This window comes from Rhipicephalus sanguineus, chromosome 8, assembly GCF_013339695.2.
Source record: "Rhipicephalus sanguineus isolate Rsan-2018 chromosome 8, BIME_Rsan_1.4, whole genome shotgun sequence".
In the NCBI taxonomy this organism is placed as follows: Eukaryota; Metazoa; Arthropoda; class Arachnida; order Ixodida; family Ixodidae; genus Rhipicephalus; species Rhipicephalus sanguineus.
Genome location: NC_051183.1, coordinates 61,046,237 through 61,068,746, shown reverse-complemented (window position 1 = coordinate 61,068,746; position 22,510 = coordinate 61,046,237). Strand labels below are relative to the sequence as shown.

General features: G+C 45.7%; 1 protein-coding gene across 1 annotated transcript in view; it reads right to left on the bottom strand.

Moving 5' to 3' along the window:
* LOC119402008 (potassium voltage-gated channel subfamily KQT member 1) overlaps nt 1-2,954 on the bottom strand; it is a 72,901-nt gene extending 69,947 nt beyond the window's left edge. The window contains exon 1 of the mRNA XM_037669041.2: nt 2,594-2,954. Within this exon, the coding sequence (XP_037524969.1) occupies nt 2,594-2,751 (158 nt within the window). The 5' untranslated portion in view covers nt 2,752-2,954. The remainder of the gene's footprint in view (nt 1-2,593) is intronic.
* Between the last annotated feature and the right edge of the window lie 19,556 nt (nt 2,955-22,510).

Here is a 22,510-nt window from a genome sequence, read left to right as displayed (position 1 = left end):
ATTGCTGGGCTGTGCTCCCACCTAGGAGCTAACGGAGACACCGTGTCCCCGAGCAGCTTCCTCGGCCTGCTGGATCGCCCAGAGTTGCTTGTCCAGGCCCGAACTGAGCAGCGCACTTAGAAACATTTCTTGGCTTATACATTGCTTAGAAAAAAGCTGTATATTTGCATTTTAGTCATAACGAACGCGATAATTGAAATTAACGATTTTAATTCTAATTCAAGGAAGGGAAGTTATGTGTGCTATTACATTTGCGTGTCACTGCCAGCAGCTAGCTGGCCCTTATTTAGGGCAAATAGGTTCTCCCTTGGCGGGCAGCTTCAGATCTGAGATTTAGTTTATGTCGCCACATCGGTACATTTTAAACATCATAAATGTGCCATTTATAGTCATGACAGCAGGGTAAAATCCGCAATATCTACAGCTTGACTAGCCCCGTCACCACCAGGGTCCAAAGGCAGCGACATCCGGTATATAAAGTTTTAGTGATACGCAAAGTTTGAAGTAATAATTCAAAATCTAGAACGTAAAAAAACACTCAAGATGCTATATTTGGCAAGTTAAGCTTCATATGGTAAGTAATAAGTGCAGACAACGAGAGAAAGTTAATGGCAGCTGCATCTTACGTGGTCGGATATGCTGCACTGACCTTAAACGGTATTTTTTGCTACTCTGTGCTTTACCTGGCCGAGGCCTTCTTCTCCAGCATCAGGCTGCGGAATGAAAAATGAATTGTGTAGATAACTAGTTTATTAAAGAATGAGCAAGCGGCCTAGACTCTGTGAACTACGATATCACTACAGCGCTGCAATCTCTACAAGCATTGCTACACTACCTGTTACCTGATACCTGGCTTATCTTCCACAACTGGGCTGCGAAGTGACAAACATCAATACGCACAGTCAGTGTAGTTCAAATCACAATGGGCGCATTTACAAAGGCAGTGGCATAGGTTGGAATACAATGCACTTGATTCGTGGGAAGCTTCGTAACCCTGAAATGACGGTAACAGCCAATGACACGACAACTGACTACTTCAGGCCTTCGGGCCTGGCTACTTCTATTAAAACGTTGTTTTGAAATAACGTTGACTTTAACTGTAATCATTGTTTCAATGGCAGAAATGAAGAGAAAGCCAATTCATATTCCAAATGTCACGCGCATGTTCGCGACAGATAAATTGGGGCACAGATCTGAAAAATAAGGACGTTTTCCGCCTTATTCTGGAGCGTGAGCAGACAGTGTGATATTTCTAGAAGCAAGTATGTTACCACCCCTACATAATATAATAATCCGAGTGATTGAGTAGCTTTTTCGATTACCAACGGAATAATGGCAACTGATCTATGGAGCTTTTTTCGTTGGGCACAGGCATAAAACACATAACAAAGTCAAGAAACACGCAGGGGCGTTAGTTACAGTTTCCTTATTAAAGTAGATTATGGGTTCAATAGAAGTAAAGGAGGGCCCAAAACGACTTGCAACGGCTGGGATATGGATGAACAACGTCCTCATTACACCGTCTGCCACGGAAATAAGAAACAAATTGAAGCTTCATGTGTTCTCAATATTAGCAACTGATATTTTTCCTCGAACAGTGCGTCGGACAACGTCATGTGACCACGCGATTCATTCATAAAAGATTTAACCGCTCATTAATCAAGGAACAGCTCTTGGTCCTTCTGGGGAGCTTGTGAATAATTTTAATAATTTAGGAAGTGCTTAAACACACGTGTTGTTGGAAGTCCTCTCACTCAATATAAAGTTAGATAAACGAAACTTGGGTTTCATTTTTGTGTTACCTGATCAGAACCGATGTCTCTCATTCGTCGTAATGATTTAGGTCGTTGGTACCTACGTCGTGGTTCTTGCAGTGTGGTGCAGAATGTAACTTTCATCTATTGGAGCTGACATTTCATAAAAGAGCATTTCTGATTTCGGTAATCCGTTTACTTCAGCCGTACGATTAAGATAGCGTCAAATGATAAAAAATAATTTGTAATATGAATTTGTGTGACACGTTACTAGGCTTCAGTTTCCATGATGTTGGTCTGTAGAAGATATTCAAGTGCAGAATGGTACCACGTTTACTTTTCTGAGTCCGAGACAAGGTGCTTTCGCAAGCAGAGGTGAACCTCGCAATGTCACGAAGTAATCGGGTAATTTGGATGGTCATTTTGGACCTGTCAGCGTTTCATGTCTTTTTTTATTAAATGTACACAAGGAGAGGTTGGTACCACTGCGCCTCTTCTATTGCGTAATAGTAGCCGTCGCAAAATTGGGAACAAGCACAACATCATACAAAAGCATATAGAAGAATACTCACACACTTAGTCCTAATTCTTCAGTTCAATAAGGTATCCACTCAGCACAAATGTTTACAAAACGCAAATATTCACACAAATGAAATGTCCATAAATAAAATCAATGTTCGCTGAGGTGTCACAGTTTTCTCGGCGAGGACATCAAAAGTGTTCGCTGTGTATCGAATGAAGGTACCGCTGTTTCTGTTATTCCTCCAACCTCGAATCACAGGACAAATAGCTAAGAAGTAGAAAACAAAGAAATTGTACAGCAAGCTTTCCAAGCTTACCTGGCGTATGAGTTGCGGTCATCGACCATCGGGCTGCAAAATGGCGAGTAACCCAAGAGAGACGCCTTGCCCTCCATTTCGTACTGATGTTGCGGCTCCGGTCTTAGCCCGGCGTCCATAACGGGCAGCAACTGGTCACCGGGAACTTTGTTCGTCATTTCCGGCCAGCACCGCACACTACTGACGCCTAGCGCGCCTTCTGTTCGCCGAAGTCTTCAGCGTTTCTTAGGTAACCACTTGGCCGGGAGTCAACCAGAATGGCGTCGGAGCGAACATGGCCGCCATATTCACTTGTTCGAGTTGTCCTCGCTGCACTGAGGATAATCCTTCGCTGCAGAAGAGAGGTGGTCTCCACTTTGTCTTACCTGCGTTCAGACATTTGGAAAAAGAGATTGCAGAGTTAGCTACATCGTACTACACATGCTTTATCTAGCGAGAAATACATAGAGAGGAGATTTTTGTGCGCTTTCAAACACTGCCGAACAGCGAAGGGAAAGGTTTAAAGATAATGGAGAAGAGTGTGAGAAAAAAAAAAGCCAGAGAGGCTCCCAATACACGCCGGTGACTATTCTTACACGCCGTGTATCACTTGTCTATCACAGAATGGCTTGTCTTTGTCCCTGACGAAGAGATGTCCTCTTGTCAAAACTTCGGCTTCAGCGACATTTATCCTTCAACAGTTTTCCATCACTTCAAGTTTCCTCCTTCCCCGTGTTCTTGCTTGCTTGCCTATCACTAGAAGTGCGAATGGAGGCCACAGCCATTTGTGCAAGTATGGTGTCCTTAAACAAGCTGCAAAAAGCTGAGCAGCTTTGTACATTGTGCGACGGGCTGCAGTAGGTAATGTAGCCGTTAAATGTACTCCTGAACAGAAGACATTCATGATGAGCACGGGCGCACTGTACATATCCGCAAATTGAAATATCATTGCCAGGCTCTACAGCTGGTTCCCTGTGGCTAGTGCGGCTTTCACTTTCCTGCATACTTATGCAGAACTGTAACATCACGCTTAAGATGGTCATTGTAGAACAAGCACAAACATGCTGAGGCGTATCAAGAAGTTCGATTATGTGTGGAACACTGTAGGTCACTCGTGAAAATCATAACGATTGGAACGGCCGTTATAGGAGCGTTCAATCTGCCTAGAAGAGAGCGAACAGGCCACTGCCACATAATAAACGACTTATACAGGCGATAACCACCCTGATATCAAATCGCTTGCTTGTCGTAATTACAGCAACATAAGAGGCTTGACGTCCGCGGAACAGTGCCTGTTCTGACGAATATCGGCGCTGTGTGATAGTTAAATAAGTGCAGGGTTGGCGACTTCTTCGGTTACCTACGTTCACTTACCTAGCGTTTTCCTGTAAGAAACATCGACCTACTTTGAACTAGTCCATCTTAGAAGTCAGTGAATCTAATGTTGGCTGCAAGCAAATAACAAGCAAATAAAAAGCGATTCTGGAAGAACAACGTTCGTTGCTGCATTTTTGACACACTTGTCTACACTGCCTAAGGAGGAGCTTTTGAAACAAGAAAAAAGGAACAGCAACAAAATAATAAAACTGCATATACGGAAAAAAAAAAGAAAAACGCAGACTATCCCCTTGTTCAATTCTACCAACCAATCCTGCGCTGAGCAGGGCGGCTGAGAGATGCAGCACGCTAAACATATCACATAACCTATTCCACTGCCCAAGGGCCCTCCATTACAGAAGACAATCCCGATTTCCCTTTGTTGACTTTGTCTCGTCGGCGCAATTCTTCAATCATTCGGCGGTGTGCGAAGGACGTGCCATTTTCCGCAACGCGAGCTTTCGATTAAGCCGGCGTGTCCTCGACGGGTCGCTGTCCTGACTCCCCTTATCCCTGTCGGCTCGCGCGACGGTGCGCTGAACAAGATGGAACAATCGAACAATCCCGTCCCCTGAAAGCAAGTGACGAGAAACGCAAATACGCCGCTCCTCGTTCACAGGCGTGGAAGGGCCGCGCGATCAATCTTCTCCGGTGATCCGCGACGCTTGCTGTCGACTGCGCTCCCTCCCGCTGTCCACACGTCCTCGCAGGAAAACCCATTGGCCGCAGACCTGCCAGCCTTGCCGCGAGAGATGTTGACGCCGTGAATACAGCCTGGAGGCCTAAACTACAACACCTCGTGAAAACAGCGCTCGAGCAGTGAGGCGACTCGAAAAGCGTAATCGAGAACATTAACTTATCCTGCGCTCACTCCAGTCCAAACGCTGAGGCCTAAACTACAACACCTCGTGAAAACAGCGCTCGAGCAGTGAGGGGACTCGAAAAGCGTAATCGAGAACATTAACTTATCCTGCGCTCACTCCAGTCCAAACGCTGTTCACAGCCATCTCTTATTGCCCCCTATCTTATGTCAGCTGGCCCCGGCTGATGCCAACCGACAAGATACCTGATTGCCTCCCGTACACCTAGTTCTATGCAGTGCACAACTTGGTTTCGCCACTCTGCAAATTGCGCTGTACTCACGTATTGGAACGCGCCGTCTGTCATTTCTTGGAAAAGTGGTTCAGGGCCCCTATAAGCATGACGTTAGTCCCGAATGACCTCTTCATTTACACAGTGCAGATTTGAATATTCTATAACGCGCAAAATGCTTGAGAACTATACAGCAGCCCCAGTTATCTTGTATCAACAAGACAAATTCCTGCAGAAAACAGAAGCGTCGTGCCTTGCTTCCGCAGCATGCAACGCTAAAGTTTCGTACGGCCCTCGCCTGTTGTAGCGCAGTTGTACCGGTGCAACTGTGGTACTAAAAAATTGTCTTTTTTTTTGCTGGCGTGGACTTGTAAAATCAAATTAGGGGGATAATTTTCGTGCTTAATTGTGGGACGTGTCGCAGTGCGCTAACGAAGTTTATGCTTGAGGTTTCATAGCCGCCAGCGGGGTTATAGTTGTGATGATTTTAACGGTTAGCCAATAGAAAATTTGTCCATCATCTCTTACCGTAATCCACCGTTATGACAGAATTTTCTTTATCATAATGATGGGTATTGTAGTGGACACGGTGGAGTAAACGTAGGTGTTGCTGTAGGCTTCGCTCAATGCACAATTATTGCGGATTAAACCGTCCTTCCTACCACCCTGAACAAATGGGAAACGTTTGCGTCTGCGTGGAGTTGATAACCCTGAACGGGGGGGGGGGGGGGGGGGGCTCTGAAGGAAGCATCAGTTCACAGGAACAGGCGCACACGCTAAACGCCTTCTCTGGGTCAGAGGAGACGCCTGCCGTGTGCATCTGTTGATTTCATTATCTGCTTCTTGTCGGTCCCGGCTCAGAGTACTCAGGTGGACGCAGAGGTATAGGTTTCTCACCTGCTCGGAGTAGAACACAGCATCACTCACCTGTTCCTTGTCTACTACAATACCCACCATCATGATGGTAGACATTCCATCGTAATGGTGGATTATTAAAATGGATGTTCCACCAATTTCCCATAGGGTAGACATGGCGGTGGATAAACGCTGGCGAGACCAACCGCAACAGTTGAAACTGGAGCTTTAAAAAACAGTTATGAAGGATGAGGGCGCTGATCTCCACATTAATCGAGTTGAATAACTCTTTTGTGTATTTGCGTTTGTGATTGCATATGCTATTCATGTGTCTATGGGCTCATTTTACAGTATAGCTATAGCCCGGCACCTCAAGTACCGAACCATGCGCTCAACCGCCCTACCGAAACATTTCGTCTGCCATGCCAATAATTTCGTGTATATTCTGTACGACTCGTACTGACTGAATTACACACGAAACACGTACATTTCTTTTTAGACTTATTGTAAATCCCATCTAATTTTAAAATAGCATAGAGAACGTATCAGTAGGGCAGGGTCACATCTACAGAACATCATTAATCTTGCATCTCTCTCCTCCTATAAAAATACTATACGTGTTATTTTATCTTGAACCAAAGAAATTTTAGTCACTATGTTAATCTTTCAAGTATTATCAATGAAACAACACTGCATTTTATTATATTTTTTTCTACAACTGCCAAAACACCGGAGTAGTAAGAATAAAGGCACCTGACGTTGTTAGTGGAACCGATACCAAGAAACAAACAAAAAAAACGAAAAGATTCAGGAAAAGCGTAGGAGAGAAAATAGTACTCCCACTTAACAAAAACGTCAGAACTGTAATAAATCAATAAAATTGCTTCACGAGCGAAGATAAACTGCCATAGATGGCCGTAGAGCTTGCGTCTTCCACATACTGCTTGCGATGACTTGCCAATTAATCTACCGTAGCACCATCCTTCCGCTGATTCTCTATCCTCCAAAAAACTGAAGATAAAGTGGCGTACTGGGCGAGCCAATAAACACTGTGTACGTGCGCAGGCTTGCTTAGGCGAATGCTAGGCTGGAGATATTCAAAGCGAAAACGGCTGAAGGGGGTTATTGTTATGATATGACAGTGAGTAATAGATTGAAGGCAACTATGTGTGCTACCTCGTAGCAAACCAATAGTCAAAGTCTAGGCTGGCAAAGTGCTGTCGTAGTACGTGTGCTGAAAAGAGAACGACGGGACAAAATGTAGACAATTCTAAGGGCCAACCTAACTTATTAAGAACATATCCTTCGAGAGGAGAGACATAACCTACACATAGGAAAAATAGAGGTATACACGCTTTAGTAAGTGCGCTCTAGCTTTTTACAGTGCTGAAGAAAATGAGGACGACACGAATTAATGATAGCTGGTGAAGGTTCATTACAGATGCGAAGGATTGCACTAGCGATCCTGCAGTAGAGAAAACGACGACGGCGAAATCCCATCCTGTGTAACACTTGAGAAAGATTTATCAAAGCATGACGTCGGACTTTTTTGGCCGAGGCGATTGAAATGAAAGAATCCTCTGAAAAATACATGCGATGTACAAGCGCGCCATAGAAAAGCGAGACCATGCGCAAAGTGGTTTAATTCTACGAAATACGTATATTTTTTCAAAGTATAGATCAAAGGCCTCAACTGCAGCGACTACATCCGCCGTAGTAGCTTAGACGCTGAGGTGTGCGGTGCTAATCTGGAGGACATGGGCTCGGCTACCGGCCACGGTGAAACATTTCGATTAGGTCGAAACTTTAAAATGAACCCCTCGCGCAGTTAAATTAGGCTGCACGCCAAAGAACACCAAGTGAGCAAAATTAACCCGTAGTCCTTCAATATGGCATATGTCATAAATGATATCGTGGTTTCGACACGTAAAAGCTCAGAGTTAAATTGAATTCAAGCAGATAATCCACGGAAATGCATAAAACACCAGTTATGAAGAACTCACATGGCCCCTTATCCATTTGACCGTGATGACTCGAAGGTGAAAGCCACCTTATTTTTCTTCTTAGTCGATTGTATTGGTCCTCCCCTTCTTCAAAATAACATTTCCATCGACACTGAGTGTGTAGCATGCTTCCGCTTGTGGGAACGTGAAAAAAAAAGTGTACAGAACACTTAGACGCGCTATATATATTGGTTTTTGTTGGCTTAAAGACCGATTGTATTGGTCCCCCCCCCCCCGCCCCTCCCCCCAAAGTGGCTTTGCACTGGCTCCGGGGTCGGAGGCATTAAAAGCTTTCCGCAGCTCAAGTGCCTTTGGAGTGCCTCCGGGATCGGCTCACCTATGACCAAGCGACGATTTCGTGTAATGACATTATCATGTTACGTTATAGTGACGGCATGGTGACGTCACAGCAGGCCCATAGCCAGGGGGAAGGGACCTAGCCCACCCCCGGAAATTTTGGTTGTGGGGGCTGTTTTACCGAAAATGCATAATAAAAATAGGTATTTTTCTCAAATAGCAAAGGTTTTCAAAAGTGCCCCCCCCCCCCCCCCCGAAAAAAATTCCTGGCTGCGGGACTGCGTCACAGGGTGATGTTATTACGTGATGATTTTTGGCATCACTCCTGTTGACGCTGACGGTCACTTTTCGCGTTTGATGAGACATCTATGGTTTTCGCCTTCATATATTTCTGTGAGCTTTAGATCTCAGCAGCAGTGGCTACAACAGCATTGTGTAAGAACAGGCAAAAGTGCGGCGCCACGGGAAGAGATTGACGTCCACGATGACATCAAATGTCTGGCGTCTGAGGCACCATGCTGAACTTGCAGTTTGTGTCATTTTTTGGGGGTGTTTATTACGTTCTTCGTGCCCCTGAGGATGACACTGTCTTTTTTTTTTCTGTTCAACCTCAGTAGCCGCGAGAAAGGCCACTCTCGGATCAGAGCTGGGCTGCCGCAGGAAGCCGTTGTCAGAGAGCGCTGATCCGAGGACGGCTGAATTTTCCTAAGCAACGAGCCGTGCTGGTTGCAGGGCGTTGGCCAGGGCGGGCCCTTTCGCAAACAGCAGGCGGCAGAGACGGACACGCGAAGAAGAAAGTGTGTGAGCAAGCCCAACGTTGACGAAACCGCGCGAATGCCTCAGCTCGCTCCTCCAAAGAAGCTTACACAGGCAATCCCTGGAACGAAAAGCATTATTGCTTTTCGCAGACTAGTACTCCTATGCATGGGAATTAGCAGTGCGCACGAAGGAAAAAAATACGCAGTGTGGTCTTTTTTCTTTTCTTCGTACATAAATGCGGAGCACTGTCTCGCAACTCCCTTTTTTATAAGGCGAAAGCGTTAGATGTCTCTAAAAACACAAAAAGTGGCCGTCGCTGTCAACACGAGTGATGCAATAAATATCTTATGACGTCACCCTATGACATCATCGCGACATCCCAAATCTAAATTTTATGACGCCACCATGACATCGTAGTGACGTCACTGCGGCGTAACATAACATGGCGTCACACGATGACGTCATCACGTGAGATCGTCGCGTGGTCATATGTGGGGCAATCCCAAAGGCAGCGAAAACCAGGCTAGGTGCAGATAGCTTTCGAGGGCGAGCGGATGAATAGGATAGACTGATAAGAAAAAGAAATAGAAGGCGGCTGTTGCCTTCGAGTCCTCTTAGGGGAACGCATAAGGAACCCTGTGAGTTTCTTTTTCTTTTCTGATACCCTTGTCGAGAACAGACGCTGCAAGAGGCCTTCGCTCGTTCATTGGCGCAAGGTCGCAAACCTTTTTGAGCAGCCCAGTGTCGGGAACCGTCGCCTGCATAAACTAGACTGATCGAGGAAGCTCCAATTCCATCACACTTCTCCCACCGTGATGCAACTTTATTGTGCCGCCTGTGGTTATGAGTAGCTTTCTCGAAGGCGTACGTTTTGCGCATAGGAATGGCAGACACCTCCAAATGCGACTCGTGCAATAGTGACGAAACGGTAGATCGTCTACAATGGTTCTGCGATCCTTTTATGAACGAACGCAACGTTCTACGCATTGCGCTGAACAACCTGGACGACGGACAGCCTTCCGCAGAGAAGATCCTCGGATCGTGGCCCTACGCGTCGCAGGCCACCAAAGCGACGCGAGCATTGGTACTGTTTTTAAAATCTACCGGCTTGAGCGTCCGCTTGTAGGCGAGCAATGAACGGGCGCATATGCACCCTGACAGTGCTTTCTTTCCTCTTCTTTCTTTCTTTCTTTCTTTCTTTCAATCCCTTCCCCCTATGCGCAGAGTAGCAAAGCAGACGCGCGTATGGTTGACCTGCCTGCCTTCCATCCTTTTCCTTCCTTCTCCTCCTTCCGTGAAGTCATTCAAAACCCCCCGCATGAGCTTAGTGGCTGAGTTGCTTCGCGGCTGAGCTCGATAGCCTACATTTTATTTCGAGCCACGGCAGCCACATTTTGATGAGGGTTAGATGAAAAAGGGTGCTTGTGTTTAAGTTTAGGTGCATGTTAGAGAACTGTAGGTGGCAAAATCGATCCGAGATCACCATATACGGCATGCCTAATAATCATATCACGAACTTCACACTTAACACATCAGAATTCGTTTAAGTATAACCAGGAAAACATATAGGCTACAGCTATGTACTGTCGCGATCAAAAGAAAAGCGGACGTCGGAAAGCGTGGCTTTCAGCACCGTCAGCGGAGCCTAACGTAGGCTCGGCTAGTTCGAGGACACGTGTCCAACTCCGATATGTCTTGGTTTATGGCTAATGAAATCAAGAGTTCGACGAAAACTCGTCTGGTCGGGAACAATCATAGTCAAAGGTAAGAAGACGCCGACCAAGAACTTAAAAAATAACAAATTGTTATTTTTTAAGTTTTTGGTCGGCGTCTTCTTACTTTTGACCTTGGTTTATGGCTATGCAAATCCGCTGTTTCAGTTGGTATCACCATCGCACTATCTCACCGCGTGTGCCTACGCGCAATGCCTAATTCCAGCCAGAACAACACTACGGTAACGCCGACGGAAAGCACAGAGTTGTGAAGGCACATCGGAGTTCGGCACGTATCTTCGGACTAGGCGACCGACTCTAGGCGGAGCTGATCATGGTCAAAGGCGTGCTTTCTTCTGTTCAGGTTTGTTGTCATCGCGGTAGTGAATTGGGCATGTTCAGAATGGATCTCGAAAGCTAGAAGAAGAGACACAGATAGCAAAACCTCGCTCGATATTTAGAAAGCCGGTTCAGTGTCACTGATTGCAGCAATTTCGTTAGGCTCTGCGTGGAGCTTTGCTACCTCTGTATGCTTTTGTAACTTTCCAAATACGTTCTGGACATGCTTAGTGTAGACAGCTACAGCCGATATGTACTGAATTGTCCGAGAAAGTAAACTATTGCAAGTCAGCGCGTGCTTGTCAAATTTGCGGTTTTCTTTTTTTTGGCTTTGCGTGAGCGGTGATTACAACATAGTCACCCAAATCACTCAAAATTCAGTTTTGTTGCTGCTTTATAGAACTATAGCTATGCAGTCTGCAATGTTATTACACTATCCAGACTAACAACGCCGAAATATCAGTGGGTGAACCATCTATATTGCTCCGCGCGCTTACTTCCTTTGATTTAATGGGGTCGGGCTTCACCCACAAAAGCCTGTTACCTGTTATCACCGCTCGTCGCAGGTCGCGCCGCGACGTTTCGAAACTTCGCCATTGTTTCAGACTGTTAAGATTGCGCACAGGACGCGAGTAACGAAGTTTCTTCTAGAGCTAACGCGAGAACGGGCGATAACGGCCGAAGGTTCGATAAAATCACGTATAAAAGCCGACGAATTTCACAGACGAGCTGATTAGTCGACGCCCGACGTCCTGCTCGCCGTTATCATTCTGCAGCGAATGCCGCTTGTAGTTTGAGTCTTTCTTGTACTGGGCGCTAGTGCGCCCAATAATGCGTTTCATCTTTACCGACTGCGTTCGGTTTTCTTCCCCGCAACAATTGCGTGACAATATCGATGACCTTCACATCACTGCTTCCAGTAGCAGTGCTTCGTACCCTGCGATTTCAAATGCATAACACAAGATACGCTATGGTGGATGGTAATATATGACTGTTTGAGCGCGACGCTCATGGCTGATCCCATAGTTTCGTCTGTGATATCACGGTATAGTTGTGACTTTTGGATACTCCAATAAACGAAATGTGTTATTAAATTTTCATATTGTATTGCGAATAAAATAAAATAACGTTTTGCAGCTTTTTTTGTCTTCTGGCGTGTGCTCTCCGTAGCGTACAAGAAAGGCGAGCCAAATGTAATTGATCTTTATGTATAAGTGTGCTTGAACCTTACATGTTTCAGTAAGGTACTTCCATTTCAAAGAAATACTTGATGGAGGAAGAAAAGTAAAGGCTCGGCTGTAAATTTTCGCGACGTCATTAAACCAACGAAGAGAACGTTTAACTATATTTTTCACCCTAATATCACGGTATTCAATGCCACTCATTGCTGGCGAGGAAAAAAAAAAGAGAGGCACCCACAAAAATCACAAGCCACTAATTTGTGTTTCGTTATGTGCATGTGTGAATCAAGCGCTCTCGTTCACATACTGCTTTTCTCGCTCCATTTGCTTTTGCCGCTCCCAGCAGTTCCAGTGAAAGTGCGTCCCCCGAACGAGAGGTTCCACGTTCATAATGTTTAGGCTGAGAGGCAACAATGAGGCGTGACAATCCCTTAGTACTTTCCGAAAACAAAAACAATTGCAGTGTTCGCGTACATTCATCGCAATTAGGGGTGCCAATAGCACAATGAGCGTACAGTTCCTGAAATATATAAGGTAGCGCCAACTTCGTCCCTTCGCCTCTGCCTCCTCTTCTAGCAGCTGCAGCAGCGCCTCTAGCGTGTTCTGCAGGAAACTATAGATTTCTCCCGCTGTAACAAAAAACAGCTTCTTTCCGCTGTTGTACATGTCTTTGCTATCACTGGCACAGCAGGTCGGCATACCGAAGCATCCAGAACCACCGTACGAACAGACTTAAGCGCGGTAGACCACGGACAATGCACCGATCAAGTAAACAACCCAGACGCGGACGAACAAGTTGGCGCTCGCACTATCTTCCAAAACACTAGTGGGCCACTCATGAGAACTGGCGATTTCTTAGCGCCGCCGAGTTTGCAGTAGCGCTACCATCAGGAGCTAGCGCTTTCGCGCACTAGCAGATTATATACCGTAGATTTTTATGCTGTCGGACACCATGAAAATAGGCCACTTGATTCTGTATACATTACATTGTCGTATTTATCGCTACGTTTCCTACTCTTTCTTTCGCGTACTTTTCCCGCTGCGTCACTTAGCACCGCAGCGCCCTCAGGCGCTATAGAGGAAGAATTACACAAGCCCCTCTTTCCGGCCAATAGCCATGTTCCTCGAGTATCGCAGCTCAACTAACTTCATTTGCATCTACAAAGCGCACGGGAGAGGAGGTGCCCGCACACTGACACGAATGGCGCTACTACAGTTATTTTTATGTACTTTAAACGAGCGAGGAAAGCAGTCTGTTAACGAGAGTCCTCGGTTGAAAAAAACATTTGCAAGAAAGCCGTCTTGCAGATTTTCGCAGGTCTCCAATTTAGTATATTGCTCTGTTTTATCAGTATCTACCCCTTCGCTTCTAGAAATGAGAGGAAACATCGCCGCCTCTATATTTTGTAATAGTATAATTTTGTAATAGTATATTTTGTAATAGTGTAATAGTATGGCCAGTTAAAAACGTGACGATGTAAGTAAGGATCAAGTGCGGGGCGTGGTTACCTCTAGCATTCCACGGGCACATCTGCCAGCTCTTCCGCTTAAACTTCGACGTCAACTCTTCACGAACAGCTCCACGTAGCTGTTATCGATCCGTCAATTCGATCAACCGTTGAACTTCTGGCGACCATAATAACCTGGCCAGTCGCATGTTCAGAAGTATTCGTCTGGGTTTGCAGGCCTCAAGTGTATTCCCAGCGTGATGCGCCCAGCCCCACACGAAGGAAACAGCAACCTAAGCTCAGAATAGAATGAAAAATTTGGCCAGTGGAAATGTTGGTATGGTTGGTACAGCGTTGAATTAAACTACTAAGAGATTTCTATTTAAAAAAAGAAACATAGGGGGAATACAAAGTCGTACATACACTAACCACGCTAAGCTCAGAAACCGATCTCTGGAGATGTGAGCGAATTATTTATGTGTCAATATGCACTTTCAAATGAAGGGGAATTCTTCGTATGCTCACATTTTGTATTATCTTTTTATCTCGTTTCGGCAGTGTAAGATAGCAAGCTGGACAGGCGTCTGGTTGAGCTCCCTGACTTCCCTCTGCAGATAAGGTTACCAGGAAAGTAAATAACCAAAAGTAATACACTGCAAGTCGGCCCATCAAACAGTATACAGACGGCGTGTAAAGGAACACCGATAAAGAATCTACTGTTTAGGGATTTATCATGTCTCTTTTTTTTCATGTTTTAGTTATCGTCTCCAAGAACTCGTCCTGGATGTCGTCCCGATCATAATTGTGAAAGATGCGCTTTCCTTCCCCGATCGGTGCAAGTCACAGAATGCAATGAAGACGCGATACATACGTTGCCGCGGGTGCGTGACGTGGAAACAAAAACGGCGCAAAAGCAAGGATTATTTGCCTCCGGCGGTGAAAGCGCACGTTTGAAACAAACGCTGCTCGTCATTCGGAGTTTTTCTCGTTCTTTTTTTTTTGCGCGGCTTTGTCTCGGGTGACATCCCGGGCGCCTTGTTGTTTGAGCCGTCTAGCTTGAGGCAGCCGCGATGTAATATCCAGCCCATTATCATGGCGGCGAAGGCTCTGACATTTTGCGGCCGAAGTCCGGTTCGTCTTTTATAGAGCGGCGATGAAAGGCGCGATGGCTAAGAAATAAAAACGAAGATTTTCCTGCGGCTTTGTTCGGGTCGCTAAACAAAGAGCCGCGCCATTTTACCAGCAATGACAATGCACGGGATTGAGAGCTCAGTTTCACAGTTTAAAAGAGCGCGAAATAAAACATAGAACAGTACACACAGTACTAGCTCTAGTCTAGTGTTCTTCGTAGCCTGTCTGCGCTTCGCTTTAAAAGAAAATGATGCTTTCAACGTAAGCTGGAAGGCAGGAAACCGGGCGGGGCAATTGCTTGCAAATCTCACAAGGCTGGATTCGTTGGCAACCTACGACATCCTCCACCTCTTGTGTATACTAGTCCGTGTTTCCTTTTGCGGTGTTTTGATCTACAGATACGTACCAACGGGCTCGCATTAGCATGCTATAGTGAGAAGTGAGAGATTTGATCAAGTCCGGACTCCGCTGAGTCAGTTATGAAAACCGCCATGGTTGGACGCTGCGGATGTATTTTGATCATTTCGGCTTTTTTGATGAAGTACACTGAATGCACTGTTCGCGAATGTTTTCTCCTGTTTTTTTTTTTTCAGAAATGGCACTAGCGGTTAGGATACCTCGGGCTCTTTCCTTTGTCAGCCTTATCACTTGCACGCTGGAGCAATTAGGAAAGGCAGCCTTTAAATAATGGTAGAGAAACGAAATGATCGTGTGCCAACCTTCTAAACTATTCTTTCGTAGTATGTAATTATATCCGCCATGGTGGACTAGTGGTTATGTTGCTTGACTGCTAACCCGATGGTCGTGCGATGGAATCCCGGCCGGTGTGGCCGTATTTCGGTGGAGGCGAAATGTGGGAGGCCCCGTTTTGCTTAGATATAGGTTCATGTTAAAGAACCCCAGGTGGTCGAAATTTCCGGAGCCCACCACTATGGCGCCTCTCATAATCATATCGCGGTTATGGGACGTAAAACACCGGCAATTATTATCACACTAGAATGTAATGATAGCGCCATCCCAATCTGCTCATCAACGAATTCTAACGGTATAGGCCTTTTTCACACTTAATAGAACTTGTTAACAGAACTTAACAGAACTTGATAACGTGTTATTGAGCCCTTTGGTTCATACGTGCAAACAACTGTAACATACGGACTTTACAAGCGTACCTTTTACAGGGTAGTTACAAATGAGCAAAACGAGCGCTAACTACCTAACTAAACTTCATTCAGAGCATACTGCGCACACACAACAAAGTAACATAGATGCGCAGAACATACTGCACATAAAGGGTCATAAATATCAGTCTCGATCCGATGCATACAATAATTAGAGCAGGATTTCTAAAAATATTCCTCCGCAGCTACACGAAGCACAGAGATGTCAGGAATACACATGATCCTTTTTTTTATGTAAAAGTGTTTGCGAAATCCCGCGTAAGCATGTCGCCATTCTTACATGAGATATAGGTGCTTCAAAACCAAAGTCTCACCGTCACTGTGCCGAAAATGTTGCGACAAAAAGTGGGTTACTTGGTAAATGCCGTGAAGGTGAAAAATAAAAAAAAACAGTGCTTAAAACCGGACGTACCAGAAGATAGGAGAACACAGCACTGTGTACCCATGTGTCGTCGGTTGTGTCCTCAACCTTTCTTTATTCACTTTTTTTTTAAGCGATGCTTTCTTACTTTCAAAATGGGCCAGTCCAATTTCACTTGTCACAACACAGAAGTAAGCCTGGAGAGTGTCACAATGATCACTAAGTTCTGGCACCTCCACTTGTTCCACCGCTTGTTCCTCACGGCAGAGGAACAAGCGGAGAGGAGTAGACGGCCGCTGCGCCGTCTACTCCTCTCCGCGACAGCGAAAGCGGCATCGTGCAAAAGCGGCCAGCGCGGCCAAAGACCTCGAGTCCGATGAAGGACGTCACCGTCTGCGGTCGCTCACGACGGAGGGGCAAGCGAACAGACGTCCACAGAGGAAACGCGGATAAAACTTCACTGGTAATCCGTCCCCATATGAATGTCTGTGCCCCAGGATTTTTTCCCGCACTCTTCTCGCTGCATCTTGCCTTTTTTAAATGTCTAACCATTCTAGGGCTATTTCCCAACGAAAAAAAAATACCGTCACTCCACAAGGCAACGCGCTGCTGTCCCCAGAGATGCATGGGTTCCTACCTTCGGTATTATAGGCAATGCCGCGTTACTGCAGAACAAAAGCAGGACTGTACAGTTTCCGCTACGAGTAACCATGTCATACAAGCTACAGTGTAGCATAAATTATGGCTAAGTCCGGCGGCTGTTTGCAAGATGATGAATAATATTGGCTTGTGTTGGCGAAATGAAGGGCAATGTCGGATAGTATATTGTAATGTACGCTACAATGTCCCACCTCGTTAAAGTTGAGGAGGACTACCGTGCGTAGAGACCTCCCCCTATGCTGTCCCTTTCCTTTGAAAAGGAAAAAAAAGGTCACATTTTCGAAACAATGAATGCGACAGCAACAAATTGGAATGTAACGGGGAGAACAGAAAGCAGCTCAAAATTTCCCGCGCGTCGCTCAAGCGCAAAGGACGTACGAAAAGAACATGCACAAGACGAGCGCGAACTATCAAGTGTCACAGCTCGACACCTAAAGCGCGCTGCTCAAACATAAAGAATGACGCAGGAAGCTAACGCACAGATATACACAGTACGAGCGCGAACTAACAACTGTCACAGTTTTTACTTCTTTCTGTTTGAACAGTGCGCTCTTTTCGCAAGCGCGGCCGCTGCAGCGAGTGAAGTGACCTTCGTACGCTCTGTAACTTCAGCGCGGACATCGCGGTGAAAGCAGAAGACATACAAACCACCCCCCTCACGAGATAAGCGCGCGAGCAGGCGACTACGCCCTCTAGGACAAATTGCACTTGGTGAGGCAGGAGGCGCGCGGGCATCTCAACGAGCTCGGTGACGACCTTTAAAGGGCGCTCCTCGCGCCCTTAGCGCCATCTCGCTGGTGACCATGAAAGCACGCTGAAGTAAATGGTATATATAAATACCTCGCCGTTAGCACGCTGAAAGACGTACGTCTCGTGGCCCAGCCGTCTAACGCCGCGCGCTGCGGAGCGAGAGGTCTCCTGTTCAATTCCGCGCTTCAGAAAAAAAAATGTTCTGAATTAGATTTCTTTGTGGCTTTTATATATATAGAACCATATATACACATATAAGGGACATGACGGCGACGGCAAAAACCAGCCGAGAGTATCAATGTAATTGCTATCGCAATAAAATATTTTTACCTACCTACCACCTCTTTCACAGCCGTAGTGTTGTGACGACACAACAGTTCTTACACTCGAGCTGCATCGAAACCGTACGGCAACGCAACGTATTTTAAGCTTGAGTGACCTGCCCGCCTCACTTGGGCGCACGTCGCATACGGTTCGGCCGCCGCACGTGTACACACAGCAGTTTTGAATCTGAAACACTTATTAGCAAACTGTAGTATACCGGCACGTTGAGCGTTCTTATCTATCTATGTGCCTAGGTCTGAGTGCTCTTGTGGTCGTTTTTTTAGCTTTGTGTATACCAAAATTGGCATAAGAGGACATGGGTGCATGGCGAAAACGATTCGCTGTTCGTGGCATCAAAAACTTGGAGGACGCTAGAGCTTCGCCTTCAAGAGTTGAACGCGATTGCGTAATCGGACCCCGTTCGTGTCTTCTCAATCGCCAGCCTAGCGTCGCTTCTCGGTGGACACCTCAACCGCGCCGCGTTGAAAGGGACGATGGTGTGTGTAACATTGACCGTTTTAAACTCTCCTAGACTGCCTACAGCAACTGTAGTTGCGAAGTGCCCGCTACGACATAGTGCTGCCTAAGGATAAGCATGCTTGCTTGCTTGCTTCCTCAAAAATATGGCACTTACCGACTCTGGCGGATTGGCCAAGACTGAGTGTCATAACCTCTCTGATACCTTCAAGAATGCGTATATATATATATATATATATATATATATATATATATATATATATATATATATATATATATATATATATATATATATATATATATATTGTAGGCATCTATTATGCACTTCCTCATCTCTGTAGTATTGTAATCATCATCACGCGTTTGCCTTTCATCATCATCGTCTTCGGGTGTGTGCTCTTGATCATCGTGGCCGTGGCGCTTGTTCACTCTCGACGTCGCGACCAAATAAACCTCGTAACGACTGAGACGTCATAATATATATATATATATATATATATATATATATATATATATATATATATATATATATATACATATATATATATATATAACAATAACAAGCATAAAAGGAAATGACATCTAATGTATTAAAAATTGTGCAATTTTGAGCAGACCAGAAATACGTAATTCTTCCTTTTTGCGATTTGGTCAGGCACCCACTACGCTTCCGTAAGGCATCACGTGCATGTGTACACGTTTTGACGGTGTTGTCGATTATAATAATTAATTAAGCTTGTCTGCTTTGTAATTGATGGGTCTTCAAACCAATCCCACGTTGCGCAATTCACACCTTTTTACTCATGGTGTAATTCTACGCTTCTGGCACGCAGCATTACACTTGTTAATGACACTCCTCGGCTTACGTAACATCCAATAGGTTTTTTTTTCGTAGCACTTTCGAGCATGGGCGTGGCTATGTGGTAGAGCGCTTGCTTGCCACACAGAAGTCGTAGGTTCGATTCCAACTCGGACGAAAGTTCTTTATTATTCCTTTATTTGTATCTGTCTCAAATTTTCGCCCACGGACAACGCTGATTTTTCTCTCATAACCAATGACACCGACGCCGATGCCGACACCGGAATTTCCGCGAAACGAGCTCTTTAACGCTATAGCGTTGAAACGTGACATGTATCCCTCAAGAAACCCTTAACCGCAGAGTGGCACTTACCCGAACACCACGGCTCGTGGTGTGAGGGTATGCGCCGCAGCTGATTCGCAATTGATATCAACCAAGGAACAGCCAAAACAGAAGTTGAACACTTGATAAAACACGTTGCATGCGTTATATATAAGGGAAATACATATCGTTTAATATAGCTGGAGATATTATAGTCGCGGCCAAATGCTGACAAACGTGCTGCAACGACCCTTAGCCACCAACGGCGCGGTACAGATCCAGAATAAATATATTACACCAACGATTTTCTAACATATGTTTTGGTGGTTGCGCTTTTCGAACGTGCATTGTAGTTGTAGTGCTGGGAATACACTTTTAAATATTGTAATGAACATTACGTATGTACAATTAAGACTCAGCAAGCCATAGTCTAGCGTCGCTTGTCGCGGCTGCAATACACCAGTGTAGTCAACGTGACTGACAAGCCCACGACATGCACGCAACTACTCATATTACACCATACAGGGGTGGTTAAAAGTTCCCAGCCCGCACCGACCGGCCAAGGAGCGGCAGCTCGCTGCTATCGGGGCGCTGTCATCGCAATCACGCCTTGGCGTACACGGGCGTTGAGCTTATGCGTGGAGGGGGGGGGGGGGTGCATTCCTCCCCCTTCCTTGCTTTCCTTGACAAGAAAGCGAGGTATAAACATGATGCGTCACGTTCCCTCACTGTTCGCTCTTCGAATTTTACTACTGTGTGGCCCGTAGCGAGGCGGCAGTGTTCCGTAAACTGACGCATCATGCTTGCGGCCACATATGCTAGACACCGTATACGTTACCGGGGTCTTCGGCTTCCTGGAGAACAATATCTTGCGTGTAACTTTCCACTGGCACTGCGGGAGCTCTGTCAGACGTCTACGCAGGCCAATTCGATGCATAGGAACACGGTCGGAGCCCGAAATGCATTGAGAAGAACTTGTGCTGGGGCTAGTTGGAACATCTTAGTGGAATAAATAGCGCTGCACAGCAGTAAAATTCGAAGATCGAATAGTGAGGGAACGTGACGCATCATGTTTATACTTCGCTTTCTTATCAAGGCGAGCAAGAAAAGGAGAGGGATGCAGACCCCCCCCCCCCCCCTACACGCACACGCTCGACGCCATCGTGCTCCAAGGCGTGATTGCGATGGCAGCGACTCGACAGCAGCGAGCTGCTGCTCCTCGGCCAGGCGTTGCGGCCTGGCGGCTTTTGACCCCCTCCTGTACATGTCGATCCGCCTCAGAAGGCAGCGCTCAAAGCCCCCAAAAATGCGGCATGATAGCAGCTGGGTGTGTCCAGATAAGATCGAACACGAGGTCCCGGTAACCATTCCCGATTTTGATGAAATTTACTGTATGTCTAGGCATTACACCCAGAACAATGGTTTCGAAGTTAGTTTTGCGAAAAAATATTTTGTTGGACTGAAAAACAATATACAAATTTCGGCCGCAAGAGACACTTTTCCGCCAATTTCGCGATTTGTGAATTTTGAGCGCACCTAGGCAAAAAACGGTGCACTTCTTGGTCACAATATTTACCCCTCAATGAACAAGTGAAATACAATCCTATGAGTCTATTATTTTTCTTGCTTGTCGAAGCACTTTTGAAGAAAAAATCACAAACTTGGCAAATCGCACAAAATACCCGCGTTTCAGGAATATATTGCTGCCAACATATTAAAGTGAGGATAATAAAAATCAGTGCATATTAACTCTGATACTTTCGCTCTTTTTAATAATAATTTTCGTCGTTTTATCGCGCTCTATTTTACTCAGTATTTGGGCTGAAACATAAGTGATTTACCAAAAACGCCGAACCTTGAAAATATTTTTCTCAGAAAGGCCATTTTTAATTTTTCTTAAATCCCTCTGATTGAAGTAAAGGACGTCATCTATCATTCTGCATTAAAAACGTTGCATTACTTTGGTTGCTAGCAAGTTATAATGTGTCAAATGTGACCAAGTCAGTCTAGCGGCCGCGTCGTTCGATATGTGTTGAAATCGAATATAAGTTGTTCAACGTACTTGTATGTGACATAATCACAATTTAGCAGCTACACGCCAACAAATGCGCTGCCAGGTGTCATGGTTCAGCAAACTTTGTCATGCCATCAGCCGCTTGACAAACCCGCAGCTGCGGCCGCTCGATGCTGCGGGCGCTCACATTACATGAGAGCCGCTTCGACTGCGGTTGGGCTCCGCTTGCGCGCCAAACTGCGCTCAGAGGACGAACGAGAGAAGGAACGCGTCACTGTGAAAGTTAAAGGCTGTTAAGTTCCAACAAAAGCCATATTATACAACGAAAACTCTGCCGGTAATCTTGCAGTGAGCGCCTCCAGTAGAGCGCTCATGTGTTGCTTTCTCTCTTCTGATGGCCTGAAAAAATTAGGTTCACCCTATCAGCAATATATGACACAAAAGCAAGCCATTGATATCTAAAGAAATATCTCGTACGTGCTTCCGATGGTTGAACAACTCAAATTGCAGTTCGTCTTTGTCTCGTGCCAGAACACTTATGTCAGCCGGCTGTGAAAATAAGTGAGTGCAAGTCCTTCACTTCATGAAAGCACCGCTTTTACAATATTGTATTGTCGTGCGTCCGCCGATATAATATTCCGCGCAAGCCGAGGGTTTATCACGATATTTTGCGGATGCGGGCATAAGAAGAGGGGAAAAAATACATGCGTGCTGCATGCATTGAAAGCGCGCACTGCGAAATTGCAGGCAGAGTTTTCTTTGAATATTATGACATTTCTCGGCGCTTAACAGCCTTTAACTTTCACAGTGATGCATTCCTTCTCTCGTGCTTCCTCTGAGCGTAGTTTGGCGCGCAAGT